Source organism: Bison bison, unplaced genomic scaffold (genome assembly GCF_000754665.1).
Source record: "Bison bison bison isolate TAMUID 2011002044 unplaced genomic scaffold, Bison_UMD1.0 scf7180017864192, whole genome shotgun sequence".
NCBI classification, from domain to species: domain Eukaryota; kingdom Metazoa; phylum Chordata; class Mammalia; order Artiodactyla; family Bovidae; genus Bison; species Bison bison.
In genome coordinates, this window is record NW_011494764.1 from 2,519,101 (window position 1) to 2,536,508 (window position 17,408).

General features: G+C 36.4%; 1 protein-coding gene across 2 annotated transcripts in view; it reads right to left on the minus strand.

Moving 5' to 3' along the window:
* PHKB (phosphorylase kinase, beta) overlaps positions 1–17,408 on the minus strand; it is a 227,871-nt gene that overhangs the window by 28,205 nt on the left and 182,258 nt on the right. The window contains exons 19-26 of one of the 2 annotated variants that reach the window (XM_010843901.1): positions 16,970–17,052; positions 16,677–16,767; positions 12,069–12,130; positions 11,821–11,983; positions 10,606–10,687; positions 8,576–8,633; positions 6,366–6,456; positions 3,354–3,556 (exon numbers count right to left, since the gene is read on the minus strand). In XM_010843901.1, coding sequence (XP_010842203.1) covers positions 3,354–3,556; positions 6,366–6,456; positions 8,576–8,633; positions 10,606–10,687; positions 11,821–11,983; positions 12,069–12,130; positions 16,677–16,767; positions 16,970–17,052 — 833 coding nt within the window. Of the gene's footprint in view, positions 1–3,353; positions 3,557–6,365; positions 6,457–7,391; positions 7,483–8,575; positions 8,634–10,605; positions 10,688–11,820; positions 11,984–12,068; positions 12,131–16,676; positions 16,768–16,969; positions 17,053–17,408 lie in introns of both variants that reach the window. The other variant, XM_010843902.1, reaches the window with a different exon arrangement.

Genomic DNA, 17,408 nt, shown 5'->3' on the forward strand with positions numbered 1-17,408 from the left:
GTAAATAGAGCATAGATGTTAAATATAAAAGACATACCTAATCAAAATGAAAAAAGAACACTGAAGGTAAACAAATGGAAAACTATACCAAGTTAATAACAATAAAAAAGAAAAAGTAATATTAAAAAGTAATGGTAGGAACATTAAACAAAAGGAATTCATTTGTTATATTTTATACATTGTAATGGGATCATGGTTATGCTTTTTAAAAGTCTCTATGTCTTAGAGATACATACTGAAGTATTTACAGATTAAATAATATGATGGAATCAAAGGAGACTATGGATGAGATGAATAGTAGGGAGGTATGAGTGAAATAAAATCGGCTATATGATGATATTGTTGAAGCTCAGTAATAATATGGGCTTTATTACACTATTTTCTATGCTTTTGTAGATGTTTGAAATTAAAAATAACTTTTAAAAAATAATTCAATTAGAAAATAAATGACACAAGCAAAATTGTATCATTAAAACTACAAGGTAACATGAACAAAAACAAAGCATTAAAATATAGAAAGCAAAACTGATAAAAACGCAAGGGGAAATTGACAAATTCATAATCAGGAGAACATCTTATAATTTATTAGCAATTGAAGGTCAAGTAGGACAGAAATAGTAAAGATATTGATTTAATCACAAAATTAGCACCCTGTATTCCCACTTATTCACCCTCACACACAATCACATGTATTTGTGCCTGACAGAGACTCACTATTGTTCTTTTCAAAGAGCCTATGAACATAGGAGTGCATGTATCTTTTTGAATTATACCTTTGTCTGGGTATATGCCCAGGGGTGGGATTGCTAGACCATATGGTATTAATAATTCTGTTTTCAATTTTCACAGGAACCTCTAAACTGCTATCCATAGTGGCTATACCAACTTACATTCCCACCAACAGTGTAGGAAGGTTCCTTTTCCCCACCCCCTCTCCACCATTTGTCATTTGTAAGACTTTTTAATGATGGCCATTCTGACCAATGTGAGGTGGTACCTCATTGTTGCATTGATTTCTCTAATGATTTGTGATGTTGAGCATCTTTTCATGCGCCTACTGGTCATCTGTATGTCTTCTTTGGAGAAATGTCTATTATGGTCTTTTTATTTTTCGATTAGGTTTTTTTATTGTATGAACTGTTTGTACATTTTGGAGATTAAGCCCTAGTTTGTCACATCATTTGCAAATATTTTCTCCCATTATATAGGCTGTCTTTTTTTTTTCTTTAATGGCTTCTTTTGTTGTACAAAGGAAGTTTGATTAGGTCCCATTTATTTTTATTTCTATTGTCTTGGGAGATTGACTTTAGAAAACATTGGTACAATTTATGTCAGAGAATGTTTTTCTCTATGTTCTCTTCTAGGAGTTTTGTGGTGCCATGTCTTACGTTTAGCTCTTTAAGCCATTTTGAATTTACCTTTGTGCGTGGTGTGAGGGTGTGTTCTAACTTCACTGATTTACACACAGGTGTCCAACTTTGCCAGCACCACTTGCTGAAGCGACTGTCTTTTCCCTATTTTATATTCTTGCCTCCTTTTTGAAGATGAATTGACTGTGGGTGTATGGGTTTATTTCTGGGTTCTCTATTCCATTGATCGGCTTGCCTGTTTTTGTATTAATATGATATTGTTTTGATTGTTGTAGCTTTGTATATTGTCTGAAGTCTGAAGGAGGTATGTGTTTTTTATTCCTAAGGATCGCTCTAGAAATTCTGCATTTTTTATAGTTCCATATAAATTTTTGTATCATTTGTTCTAGTTCTATGAAAAATGTCATGGATAATTAGATAAGGAATAGCATTAAATCTGTAGATTGCTTTGGGCAGTATTGCCATTTTAACAATATTAGTTCTTCTAACCCAAGAGCATGGGATATCCTTCCATTTCTTTGAGTCCTCTTTTATCACCTTTATTAATGTTTTGTAGTTCTCAGTGTATAAAACTTTCATCTCCTTGGTCAGGTTTATTCCTAGGTATTTTATTTATTTATTTTTTGGGGAGGTGCAATTTTAAAAGGTTGCTTTCTTTTTTTTTTTTACATTTGCTGATATTTCATTGTTAGTATAAATGGATGCAGTTGATTCCTAAATGTTAATCTTGTATCCTGCTACTTGGCTGAATTCATTTATTAGACCTAGTAATTTTTGTGGAGTCCTTGTGTACATGTTAGTTACTCAGTCGTGTCTGACTCTTTGTGACCCCAAGGATTGTAGCTCACAGGCTCCTCTGTCCATGAAATTCTCCAGGCAAGAATATCGGAGTGGGTAGCCATTCCCTTCTCCAGGAGATTTTGTTGACCCAGGGATTGAACCTGGGTTTTCCACATTGTAAGTGGATTCTTTACCATCTGAGACACAAGGGAAGCCCTTTGAGTCCTTAGGGTTTTCTATATATAGTAACATGTCTGCATAGAGTGACAATTTTACCTCTTTTCTTCCAATTTGGATACCTTTTATTTCTTTTTCTTGTCTGATTGCTGTGGCTAGGATACATATTCAAATATTTGAGGAACAATCTCCAAATTGGCCATATACTAGGTTACTCTATATGCTCACACACTTGATTTTTTACAATTAGAACATATTTATGTGATATTTGTACAAAAATATGTTTTAAGAAATGAAAAGAAGCACTTATATGCAGTTGTGGCAGGTGTTTTAAACATATTACCTTGTTTGATCTTACATAAAACAATGAAAGTTGGAGGGAGGTTCAGCCCTCTGACCCCAGACTACTGAGATGATGAGCACAGGTCAGGACTTGCACTCAGTTCTGCCAGATCCCAGAGCCTGGTCACATACCTTACTGTGCTGCCTCACACAATGCTTGATGAAGAACATTCAAGATTACCAGAGCCTTACTTTCAACTTCTCCAAAGAGAACACTTATGATTTTAAGGACTAAAATTCAGATTTTGGTGGGAAACAGATGCAGAAGAATATTCTTAAAAGGACCAAATTTTTATCTGAGTGTGTCTTTTTGACATCTAGCTTTACTAAAAAATCATTTTACTCTTAAGGCTTATTCACTTTATAGGAATTTTTACAAGTATTGTGCATAGTGGGGAGTTTTATTTTTTGTTTTTAACATGATACAACTGTTTAAACTTCCTTGTGTTTGATTTTATCAGAGAACAGAGTTACTTCACTACTTCTCATGTGGGAGTCAAATAAACAACGGACTTTTTTTAGGCCACTAGTATTTATTTCTTCGTATCACCAGATGTTTTCTCTATGATTTAGGGGAAGAAACACTTTCCTAAATACCCACCAGATCTGAGGCAGCACTTCACTCAGAGACACTGAGGACAACCTGAACAATTCTCTTTATGCAAATGGAAAGTATTTACTCACCCAATTCGTATTTTCAGCATGCCACTGAATAATTCTGGATTATTGGAGATGATCCAGCCAATATGGATGACCAGTTCTTGTTGAATTACTGCCTCCCTCTCATCATGGGTATTACACTTGTAATAGATGATGTTCTTAATCACTCCCGGAGACAAAGGATTAGAGATAACTTCTTCTTCATGCCCAAAGGCACCCAGAGTTACCTATAGGTGGCAGAATTTTATTGTAAAAATTTCCTAGCTACTAATAGATAAAAAAAAAAAATTCAAGGCTCAGGATGACTGGCAGGCTGAAATTACTCTATGCAAGCTAGGGAATTAGGCAGAATAACTGCTCCTGCTATTTATTAAAATGGCCTTCAAAGCATGACTCCCATTGGAGTTCATGATGGTTCAGTCTCGTCTAAAATACAAGGGCAGGTTAGGGTCCCAGCTACGGGAATGAAGGTGAGTGGATAAAAGCAGGGAAGGAATATAAATAACTATTATGATAAAATTATTCTGAATGACTTTAGGACCAGAAACTCCTCAGAGAAAACAGTTTTACTTTAGTGAAAAGTCTATACAATTTAGTATTTGAGAGTATGTTCTTCACTTCTTTTACAGTTTCTCATGTGGAAGTTTTTGCTCTTTAACAATACTAACTTTTTCAAAGGTAGGTACAAGGACATAGTTGTAGTGAAGACCCACTTTTCCTGGCACATAGTCAGGTACCCAGTGAGTGCTGAAATACTTTTGGATGTATCTCTGGCCTGTGGAGGGGAATAAATAAGGCTGCCCACAAGCCAGCGAAATGGGAAAGCACAGAGGAAACGGCAAAGAAAATTCAAAGCTAAAAGTGCTGCTGAGGCTGGGCAAGAGGAATAAATACTCTGCCCCCTCTCTCCTCTTGTCTTAGTACTCTGCCACCCAGAAGAGTCTGCATGCAGAAGAGTCTGCATCCCCTCCTTCCTCATTTCCTCTCTCTTCCTTGTACAGGGCACAATTATAAGAGGCAGGAAGAAGAAGAGGATATCAAAGAGTCCTTGTGTTTTCTGACATGAAAGGAGAAAGCAGAATAGAGGTCTTCTGCCCAAATTTTGTGATGGACTAAATTGCTAGTTTGCAACACAAGTGGTACCAACCAGTTAGTCCAAGTGCGATTACTTTTATTAAAATGTCAGCTTGTAAAGAAAAAAACAAACAGAAGCTAAGTACATCATTGCCTCTGGAAGCAATGATGACTAAACCACTATTTCATTCCAGAGAGCTTGAGGTCATCTGAAAGTGCAGAAGTAGAAGTGTAGAAGCAGTATTACTTCAGTTCTCAGGGTGGCATTTCATAAATGAGCAAATGCAAACTTGGAATGCTCCATTTTCATTTCCTCTTTTAAAAGGGTAAGATGCAGTCAGTGAATAAACTCCATACACTTGAAACAGGGCTCCAAACAACTCTGTAACTGACTATTTCCCTGGGAGATGTGCAGGTCTGGTGGACAATAGTCCAGTTACAGCCTCAGGACAGGTTCCAAGGCGCTAGGATTTTGATCTGGGGAATTGAGTCTCAGGATCATAGGCAGCAATCGCCCTCTAGATAGGGCACAGAATGGACATGACCAACTGTAACCACCTAACCCCTCTTCAACTGCCAGATGCCAGTGACCTCAGAGATCTCCAAAACCTTCTCATTCATTCATATGTCACAGAATTAACGATATTTTCAGATATACTACAGGGGCCTAAAATCCAAGGAAAAAATAGCTTCCCAAAGCCTGTTTAGTTTCTTTAAGAGGTGGCTCAGTCCAAGGCAAAAATATAGAACTCTGAGGCTGGATCTGAGGATTGCAATGAGAAAAGGCATCCAATAAGTTACTACCTGTGCCTTGGTCTATTTAGCTGATAAAGAAGGATGAAAATTCTTTTAGTAATTTGGAAAAAACAGAAAATAACATCTATGAAGAGACTGAAATTTTTTCTCAGGAATTTTTTTAGTACAATAATTTTTAGCTATTAAATATTACAGAATAGGATCATTTATTCTTTCAACATTTAAAACTTTGATGTCAAGATGAAATAATTTCAATTTTAATGAACTAAGAGCCCTGAGATATGAACAATGGGTTGATTCCATCAAAGAGGGTTAAAGTTTTTTGCATTATTAAAGCTTATTACATCCCTAGGTTAATTGTCAGGAAGACATGATAAAGCACACATATTCCCAAAGAAGAGATAGAAAGCACACAGCTTTTCACTCCAATCAAATGATGATTCAGCCAAGTAATCAGAGCTTACAGAAAAACAAAAACTGACCAGCCATATCCCACTCCACATACCCACATGCACAGGCTCAATTCAGCCCACATTCACCAAGTGCCTCGACAAGGCCATGGTGGGCACAAAGGGGTGGTGCTGGACAAGACATGGGCCCTGGCTTCCAGGGCTTTGGTCTACCCTGTGAGAGACACACATTCAAATGAACCGGGATCCAGGGCAGATGGTGAAAAGTCTAACAGGCCTATTTTGAGAACCCAGAGGAGAAAGGGACTGCTAATGGTTTTCTGTGAGCAAGAGCTGGCAAGAGTTGGCCCTGGTGGGAGGGGAGAACCTGGAAGGAGAGGGGGCCCAGAGGGTTAAGAAGGTGGGGAGCCAGTGCATTTCTAATGGGGAGAAGAGTCCTGGTGACGTAAAAGGAGAATGTGCCCTTCACTACTCCCTGTCATTGCCCCACCTATCCTAAGCCTATCTGCAGTGCTTTAGTAGGTGTCACACCATTTTCTTTGTCAGTATTTTCACTGATCTCGAGTTAACACAGGAGCTTAAAATTAAATCTCTAAGGTGCAGCACAGATATCCTATATCTGTGCTTCTTTAAGACTAGATTTTGCTTGGGGAAGGAGCCTTCTGTAGAAATGCCTGAGCCCTGTAAATGTGGTTGTGAGAGGCCTGCGATGCTGAGACTTGCCAGATTTAAAAGCCAGGGTCCTACCCAGAAATCTTTGTGACTGTGACCCAGAGTCTGAAAATCAGCTACTTACCTGTTTGCCCTGCACTAAAACATTAGTAATGGATGGGGCCAGGCTGTCCACTAGTTTACTTAAAAGACTTGCTGCATGGCGCACCACCGACCTGGGGGCAAAGAAGAGAGCACGCCAGAGGTTGACAAATCTAAATGATGAATGATTGGGCCCCTGAATGGGGGGAATTAAAAAATCTGTACAATTAGGTCCTCGCTTAATAATATGGATGAAACGCTGACCCCAAGACACTGGACCTAACAGCTGAAATCTTCCAGACTGTAGGACTATCCAGAATTAGGGAGGGAGAGCTTCACCCTCACCTCTGCCACCAGCATTATTCCTGCCATTAACAACTTAAAAAGAAAGAAAAGGAAGCCTAACTATCCCTTTGTTAGGGAGTGGTATTGGAGGAGGAACTGATTATTCTGATTTTGTATTAAAAAATTTATTATTAAGACTGTCACGGGTACATGACACTATTCCTATAACCGCTGTAAATCAAGTTTCCTTTGGTGCCTAGTAACCAAATCCCTGGATTAGGGAATTCACTTAGTACTCAATTTTAGGAAGTGATACAATGAGATACCAGCGTTTTTTGTTTTTTTTTTCCTTGCCAGAATGTTGAAGGAAGTTAATTCACACTACTATTTTAACATTTCTGAAAACGTCTTAGACTGTAAGGAGAACAGATTTTTAAGCACAGCACATGCAATACATAAAACATTTCCCCCCATCAAAACTAAAAATCCATGTGGAACTTTCAGATGGAGAAAATAAAATAAAAATGTAGGTTTAAAGGTGTTTCCTTGTATTTCAGGATATCCATGGAAGTTGACCTATAAAAAACACATTGCTTAATCTCAACATAGATGAACTAGTAGAAAATTCAGTCATATCTGATAAAGTTAGTGAAACAAACACTTCCTACTTTTAGAGAAGCTTTCACCCACACACTATAAGACCAAAAGACATATTTAACCCTGAGAACGCAAATAAGCCCACACGTTTCAAGCAGCTGGAGTTTCGACAATTTGTGCATGTTACCTGTTTCCCATGTACCAGAAAAGTAGTAATGTGTGGGGCTATAGAGGAAGAAAATTTCTGCGTAAATGCAGCCCCGTAGCGTACCGCCAACCTGGGTGTGTCAGTGGAAAGCCATAAAAGGGAAAATACAGTAAATAAAACTTCCAGGAGTTTGTTCTTTTAAACATAACAGTCAGGACTCTAAATGTTTGCTAATGATTTATCTAAAATACAAGTATTAAACATAAAGTAAAAGTAGGTTTGCTTAACCGAAGATTATAGACCAGCTTTGAAATTTACTGACTAAAAAGCAACATCTATTTGTTTGCATGCCTTACTGTGCTGAGAATTTACAGCAAAAATCTGAGACTTAACCACAGGGTTATTACATAATTTCTTCTTGACTGGAATAGTATATTTACTATAAATTAGAGTGGAAATACTGCTAAGAGATGTTTTGTCTAATCCTTTTATTTTAGAGATTATAAAACTGAGGTTCATTGAAGTTAAGGGAGTTTCTTATGACATGACACTTTGAGATTTCTTTTTTCAAAATTAGATAATAATGGATGTTAGATTCTGCTAGTAAAACTGTTAGAATTGCTTCAAAAATGCAGAGGGCATGCATTTAGGCATACCTACCCAACTGTGAATGTAAACCATCTTAGCTCAACTTACCTAAGTTTTCCTCAGTCTCTGGGAAGAGACTACCTCTGCAGAACATATCAGTTACTTTTTATGCAGTAACTACAATCATTAGGATTCATTAAACTTAAGCCATGAGAGAACTATCTTCTAAGTATATTATACTTTGCTTGTGTTTAAACGAAACACTGGTCTCTTCATGACCCTCTATAACGGAACGAGTTTTCAAAATACAAATTAGAACCTAAAGCACCTTGCTGGGACAGAGGAGGTGCAGGATAGGAAAAAGTCATTAGAACATCATGCCAGTGCATCCTCTCCAGGTTCTATTTCTACAGATGTCTTTACTCCCAGACATGCTTTTAATATCTTAGGAGAGCCAAGATATAATGCAATGTAGGCAGATCCTTAGAAAGTAGGCACTCACAGTGCTGCAACCTTGGAACTTAAAAGGGGAAATTAGAATGACTAGCCACCTTTAACACTGGTCCATTATCTTTAGGATACTGAATATGATAACACAAGTAAAAAAACATAATGACAAGGACGCTAATACGAACCAAAGTTTTTTGCTGCCAGCTCTTCTATAGACTCTCTCAATGTGATCAGAAACAGTACCTAGACATCGGATAATAGAGTCTTTGTTGAAAAAAGCTTTAATTAAATGCATAACATTTATTCTCCTTAAAAAACCTGAAATAATTAAATATGTAACCCAAATATATAGTGTGAATGTCCCCAGCCCTTGTTATAACGTAGTTTGAGTATATGATTTTGATAAATATTTTATTTCTTGAAATTTATTGTTTTCTTAATATACAATCAATATATTTAACAAATAAAAATGTTATTTTAATTTACTACAGAAAATAAAAAAACAGAATATGGCAAATTGAACAAAATACTGTAGACTCTGAATATATATAACTTCTTCATTTATTTGTTCAAAAAAATGTGATGATTCTGTATATGATCAGAAACCAAACAAGGGTAAAGAACAGAATCTTTATCTTTTTACCCTGAACTTATTTTTACAGCTTTATAGCAAGTTGGATAAAATTATACTCAGATTCTGCAGATGCTTATGATTTTTAATATATAAAGTTTCACAGATTTAAAACATGTAAAGTCTTTTAAATATCTAAGTAACAGATGAATATTATTACCAAGCTTAAAAAATGGTTTGAAAAATAATTCTCTTGACATTTTCATTATAAACTATTTTATATAAATTGTTTTATTTTAAAGCACTACTAAAATACACGTGTACATGCTAAGTTTACCCTTCAGTCATGTCCGACTCTTTGCAACCCTATAGACTGTAGCCCAGCAGGCTCCTCTGTCCATGGGATTCTGCAGGCAAGGATACAGGAGTAGGTGGCCATGCCCTCCTCTAGGGGATCTTCCCGACCCAAGTGAACTGGCATCTCTTACGTCTCCTGCATTGGCAAGTGGGTTCTTTTAGCATGGCTGTCACCTGGGAAGCCTACTACTAAAATAACCATTCTGAATTCTAAGTTCCTAATGAAATGTTTGCTTTTTAATGATCCCATTGTTTTAAAGTATAAATTCTGATAAACGTCCTCAATATAACTGGGATCCTTTTCACACTTGAGTTTCAAGATTAATTAGGAACAGGAAAGATTCTGTTTGAAATCTGCTTAGAGTTCTTCTTCTGTTTTTATTAAATTAAAAAATTAAGACTGTATAATACTCAAGAAAGTTGTCTCTTAGCTACAGTAATGTAAAAACTAAGTAGACCTTAGTTTCTTTATCTGAATTGTTTATCTGAATAAACAATTATGTTCAGTTCACTACCAGAACTATAAATCTTATTAATTACATTGCTGTTTAGAATATCAACTCAATTTCTAATTCTAACCAAATCAATATGCCTCACTGGACAGAGGACTTTCAGATGAGCCAAAAATTTTGGGTAGTTAAGATATTAAATACTTGAAATGTAGCCTACATTATTCTATATTATAAAATGCCAGAAGTAGACCAGGATGTAGAATTCAAAGATTCCTTAGTTTTAGATTTCAGGGATAACTGGGTTTCAGCCTTAATGCACAGTGGACACAAACACAGTTAAAAACGACTTATTTTCGTAAACAATCTTGACAGTGCGTTCTATTAAATGCCATGTTCCATTCCAAATGGCTGCTGCAGACCATGAAGGAGCTAATTCTTATGGCTATAATGATTCAGTATTGTTCTTAAAAACATACAGAAAATAAAAGTGGAAATAGAAACTGTCAATAAACAACTATGGAGTCATCAGAGGCTAACAGTCACAGGCAGAATCCAGGCTCCAACACCATTAAGATAATCAGACAGACAAACAAGCATTACTGCATGAAAGCAATTCAGGAGTTCATACATCAAACAGTCTATTCCATTCTAGGGGTACGAATGAACATTTTCCTTTTAAAAAACTTTTAACTTTTAAAAATTAAAGAAGAAAGGTATACTAGAGAAGAAAATAACTTGTAACAGTTTAGCGCATGTTCATTATGCATTTCTGATATATGTTCAAAAATAGAGAAGTCTTTTTATTTAAAATGTTCTCTTAGTTAGATACTCTTACCTTCCTTTGTGATGAAGTTGGGGCCTTCTCTTTTGAGCAGTATACCCAGTAGGATGGCTTGGCTAGCCAGACAACTACAGTCCTGAAAATATAAATCACTATGAGTAACTGGAATGAAATGGGTACAAAAATTACCACAGGGAGTAACTAATCATGAAACCTCATGATGCAAAGAGGAAATATTCTGCTATGCAATTGAGAAAAGATAAAATGTCATTGATATATTACCAGGCATAAGATGACATTATACAACTATTTATTTTAGCTACCTTGGAAACAGTGGGTAGACAAGCAGGCTTCCCGGGGTAGTAGAATTTAAAAATCAAATTTTCCAGGAAATAAGATAAGTAATGAATAGAAAATATGTTGTCTCTAAGCTAATTCAGGTGACACTGATGCTGTCACCCTCTGAAAGATTTGGCCAAGTCATTTATCTGCTCCTTTTTTGACTTTACTTGTTCATAAATGGGAGACCACGTTGTTACCGACCCATTGTGGAGAGGAGGATGAAAGAAGGGGACATGTGTAGGCTGCTTATTATATGTGTTATGTTTTATGCCTATTATATCATATTCATGCTTATATAGATTTATAGGTAGTAACGATCAATCACAAGAACTGATATCTGGCAGGCTATATATTTAGCCTACTCAAATTTGGATGGTCCAATAAAATGTCACTGTGCTTATAGCTCTACCATTAGAATTATATTTCCTTTGATAGGTACTATACTATACTATACATCCTCACCTGTCCTCCTCCAAAATGCAAATAACCTCAGGGAAGGGATAATACTAGGTTGCTAACCTAATATTCACATGGATGTAGTTAAAGGATTGCTTTCTTCAGTGACTGGAGAGACTCAGAGCAAACATGACCTAAACACTGAGACAGGAGAGAAGGCCCAGACTGGGAAAAGAAGAGAAAGGGCACTGAAAGAGAAACCTAGAGATCCCCAAAGCAACTATGGTTCTTTAATGGGCTATTTAATACTTTCATACACAAGACAACCCATTTTAAGCATCTTAAAGACATTCACGCTAATATTAGATCATGAGAACTACTTCTCATTACTGCCTCAGTTATAGACAGGCCATCTACTTCCAGGCTAGTTGCTACCTTCTCTGGGAGGACATAAAGCAATATGGTTTGCCCCTGGCAGTTCCTGCTCTGTCAACCTCACTCAGGGTCATGTGGGAATTGCATCTTCCTCACATTCAGTTTTTGAAGAATTTCATGGGTGAGTTTCTTTCTCCATTCAGTCATGGTAACGTCTGGCTTCTGTTCCTGTTCGGGAGCATTGGAGGTGCTGCTTTGTCGTTTGACTTTTGAATGTTTGGGAACTTCTAATTCCTCAAAACTCTTAAATTCTGGAAGCCTAGAATTTAAAAGAAAAAGTTTCATATTTCCTGCATTCCTAATGGAATCTCAAGAAACACAATAAATAACCTAAAGGAACTTACTCTTCTACTTCACTGATTCGTAAGAAGTCAAGTTGTTCAACCACAGCTCCAGATATTAGTGTCTGAAATGCAATTGAGAAAAGATTCACAACTCTTAAATTTATCAAGCAATAACGTTATGATTTATGCACATACTATTCTGTAAGTATACAATACTTTAAAATCAGACAGATTTTCACATACAACAAGCCCCCTGAAACAGAAACATCCAGCTACAAGTTCATGAGTTATAATAAATAGCAGAATCAGATGAACTGTTTCTTCTTTCTATCCTCTTATTTATAAGTTCAATTAAAAACTCAGAACTTATTAAAGTGCTAAAAGACAAAAATTTGATGCTTAAAAAAAACATGAAATATTAAAACTGTATTCAGAAAATATAATGTGAAATTACTCTTTAGATTTGGCTACCATAAAATATTTCAAGGCTATCCAATGATAAGATACTGCCAAATCTCCATTTTTCAGGATCATGAAGTTATTGATTATCTAGGCCAGTGCTTCTCTGTATTCTGGCAAGCAATATTTGGTCATTTTATATCCCATTGTGTGTGTGTTAGTTGCTCAGTCATGTCCGACTCTTTGCGACCCCATGAACTATAGCCCGCCAGGCTTCTCTGTCCATGGGATTCTCCAGGCAAGAATACTGGAGTGGGTTGCCATGCCCTCCTCCAGGGGATCTTCCCGACCCAGGGATTGAACCCAGGCCCCCTGCATTGTAGACAGATTCTTTACCGTTTGAGCTACCAGAGAACCCCTTGAGCAAACTAAATGAGGCCAAACTTGAACATAATAGTTGCTTGTCAGTGGTTCATGTATAAATGAATGATAACCCACAATGATTTTTACCACTAAGTGTCACTTCTAAATATCTGATGAATTGTCAGATAAAAGTGAGAAATATACTGACAAGGAAACAAGCCATAAATTGTTACTTTAAAAATAAGGTAATTCTTTAATCAAAACTGTGTTACATATATTACTTTTTCTATTTTCTCCTGTTCATTTCAAATGTGAAGCCACAGGATTTAGGGAATGTTACTCTTGCTGGTTAACCACCAGAGATGTGCTGCCTTCTCTTCTAGTGAAAATTCATAAAGTAGATGATCAACAAATATCCACTACAAATAGCAGAAGGAACATGTTACCAATCATACTAAAGCCTCCTTGCAGAGTCTGAATGAGACAGGCCAATATGCAACTAATTTGCACATTTTTATGTGGCCCAGCCACAGTCTGTGCCTGGGCAGAGGGCAGTGCCAAGCAAAACTGAAGTCTACAGAGTGGTATTTCCTAAGATGCAGACTTACCCCTAAACATCTTGCTCTACAGTTAACTAATTTATTAGACAAATATTTACTGAACACATATATGCCAAGCACTATGCTAGGTATTAAGGATGTAGCATGAACAAAATGCACATAATACACATTAATTCAGCCCATAAAGTAAATGCTACTCTGAATTAACAGATAAGTTGTAGATTTCATTAATAATCTACAGAGTTTTTGATTTAAAAAATTTAGTTGGTTGCAGAGGCTCCTAAATTATTTTTAAAATTGAATTACATTTGTAAAATATTATATGTTATAGATGTACAATGCAGTGATTCATAATTTTTAAAGGTTATACTCCATGTGTAGGTATTATAAAATCTTGGCTAGTTTTATAAAAAACTATTGCAATTATTTTGCTAGGCATTAATACTTTAGTTCTGATAGTAATTAAATAAATTAATATTGACAAATATGTGTCAAATGCAATACAGTATTCAAAAAGGTATCCTGTCAGTGATATTCAATTATATCCCCCAAGGCCCTCTGCAACTGAACATACCACCAAAGACTGTTCTCCATCCCATTATTCTGAATCCCTATCTTGCCTTATCTTTGGTTTTGCTCTCCTACTAAAATAAGTCTCATGAGATCAGGAACTCTGTATATTTTTTTTTCACCATTATATCTCCACTGCCTAGAGAGGGCACTCAGTATTTGTTGAATCAAGGAACCAATATTTACATATTTCTTACAGAGAGAACAGTAGTGAGCAGAATACTCTGGGAATGCAGAGATGAGTAAAGCCTGGACTAGTAAGAGTTTTCAATCCACACAGGGAAGCAGGCCTAAGAAACTAGTTCTACCTAAAATAAGAGCTATAGCAAAGCTCAAGGAAAATGCCACAGAAACACACTGGAAGGAGAAACGAATTCCAGACTTGGAGACTTCACTAAAGAGGTGAGATTAAGTTATAAAATTAAAGTGTATGACTTAGAAGGAAAAAAGAAAAAAAGCACTTCTAGAATAGAGTAATAGCATGAACAGGGAAAAAAATAAATCACATTAAAGATTTGGAAAGTACTCAGTACTCTTGGAGTGGAAAGCAGGACTGAGAATTAGCTGCATGGAGACATGTCCTGGGTGATGAAGCTAGGAAGTGACGCTGAGGCCCAGTGATGAGAGAGACTATAGATCATGGGCTGAAGACATTTGAAAGAGCCTTAAATAAAGGCCCAGAGAAGTACACAGGTGCCATTTCCATTTCCTATACTAAAGAGAAGACAAAGGCTGGTTCGAGGGTGTGAGGGGTTGTTTAATGGGTATAGTGTTTCAGTTTTACAAGATGAAAAGAGCCTTATTCTCTGGTTAAGACTGTACTCAATGGTTTAGTGCATAGCAGAGAGCAGAAGATATAAAGATTAAATAATAGTTTAAGTAAAAGACTCATAAATGAATTGATTAAAAATTGGAAAGCTGTCATTTATGTCCAAGATGTAGATACGAACAAAGGCTTCACTGCTTAGTGATGAGAAGCTGTCATCCATTGCTCTGACTTTCAAAGTGCAGTGTTGCACAAACTCATGGTCTAGCATCTGTGCTGTTAGGATTGAGCCACTTGTGTTGCCTATGTGAAAATAATCTGTACTGTTGTAAGTATCCTATACAATCTGATAATGTACCATTTCATTGTCTTCTGAATCTGCATTGGTAGAAAGCAACAACTGAGAGATGTTTCTGATACTATACAGAACAGTGTAACACCCTGGCTCCTTAACCCAACCCTGCTCTCAGGACATGGAAGCAAAATGTACATCCTTCAAGCAGAAGGCTAGATGTTTATTTTCTGGGAACCTGAAAAACCCAGAAGAAAAAAACACCCAGCTATTGGCACCTGGGGTTTTCCCCAGCAAAACTGGTCCTTGCCACTAGCTCACCTTATAAGTAAATTCACCATGACAATGATCCTTGTTCCCAAACACACAGCTTCCAATAAACATTTTATTCTCTCACTTTTAAAAATAAAGGGATATTTGGCAAAACTAATACAATTTTGTAAAGTTTAAAAATAAAATAAAATTGTAGTTGAAAAAATAAATAAATAAAAAAAAAATAAAGGGATAGCTGACAAACGACTCCAACATGAAAGACTGAGCCCCCTGAAAACAGAGAAAAGAAACCTGAAAGAGATAATGCACAAAAGAAAGATTTCCAAAGCTATCCTGTTAATATTCTTAGAAGGATAAGACAAAATATAATATTCAGGAAAAAAGGACAACATACTATAAAAGAGAAAATTAAAAACAAGATAGCTAAAACACAAACATCAGCAGAGGAGCTACATGCTAAATATCAAGGAAATTGCCCCAGAAAGCATTACATACAAAATGACAAAACAAAAAATAAGGGGAAAAGATAAAAACTTAGATAAAAATCAATTGAGTATACAAAACACAAGCAATAGTGAATGAGAATGTAAACATGCCATTTACCAGGTTACTTACATAGGTCCCTCTTTATAAATTTTCCTCTTTCTTACTCAATACTGTGCACCTACCATATAAAAGACTATGAAATGATCACAACTTTTTAATGGAAATAAGAAATTTAAGCCCATAATGGACTATAATTTGGATAGTTTATGTTAATGGTCATAAAAGGATATTAAAAAAGAAAAGTATCCTCTCTGGTCTGAGTGATTCTGCAGAACTCGCCTTTAATGTTTGGTAAGACTTCAAAGCCCAGTGATGTTGAAAGAAAGGAGGCTACTCCAGGCAGAGGAAATGGAGTGAGCAGAAAGGGGCAGAACCTCAAAAAGCTGAGAACACAGTAATTAAGCTGTACTGGCTGAAGCAGAAAGAATGTTTAGCAGGAGATAATTGTAGGCAGAGAGTCTGCTATGGCTAATAGGGAACCACAAAAGGATTCTGTTATTTAGGAGCTGTGAAAATAAAGCTGTAAAATCTGAATGGAACAAGCATTATCTCCAGGTTGGATGTCACTGTAGGGTAGGGAAAAGAGCACAGGACCATGGAGTCAAAGAACCTGAGATTATACAGGTCACTTCACCACTCTGGCCTCCAGCTTCCTCAGATGCAAAAGTAAGGTAAGAGATGACCTTTTAAAGTCTAAAATTCTGATGGGAAACCAGTGCAATTGCTCAAGCATCAGATGGGAAGGATCAGATAAACAGGGTGGTGACAATGGGAATAGGAAGGTAGACAGAGAATAAAACATTCAGACAAAAACCTTACAAAGAATATAATTAAGAAACATAGTTGATCCTATGGATTAATTGTGCTGGAAAAAGAAACACTGAAATTCAGAAGACTACCTGTAGACGATCAACATGAACTTTGACTCCTCCAACCATTCCTTTCTTAAACGCTGCCAGCATATCTAATATGGGATTGAATCGGCTCCCTCTGAAAAATATAAACAGATAAAATGTGCATATTAACAACAGAATGAGAAATTAATAATCTAGTACTAAGTGCCCTTTATATATGCAAACCACTCTGTTACATGCTGAGATGGATATAAAAGTGTAAGGAGGCCCTGCTTCCAAAGGGTTCACAGTAACAATGGCAGCGAGATGCATGCACCTCACTTCTTTCATCAGCCTACCTTATATTGTCTTCCCGGATGAGAACAAGGAAAAGTGGACGTCCATGCATTTTCCAGTATTGCTTAATAAACTGGAGTGCATTCTGTTAAAACAAAGAATGAGGTAGGATGTAATGGCACAGTATCTGAGTTGATCAGGATGCTTAACCATTAGTGGCAAAGAGCCAACAAAACTCTTACATATCCAGATAATTTCACAATCAAACTCTGGATAAGATAGACTACTTAGGGGTAGAAACATTCTAATAACACTCAGGTTAAGCTAGAAATCATTTTGACTTTAAACTTTGTTCTTAAAAATAATCAGATCACCAGATCACACATGTCTTAAGGTTGCCTTGTTTGCCTTTTTTTTTTTTTTTTGAGGCCTAACAAATACAGTTCAAGAGTAGTCTCAGGGAAGGAAAATCAACCCAAGGTTATCATCCAGAAGATTAAT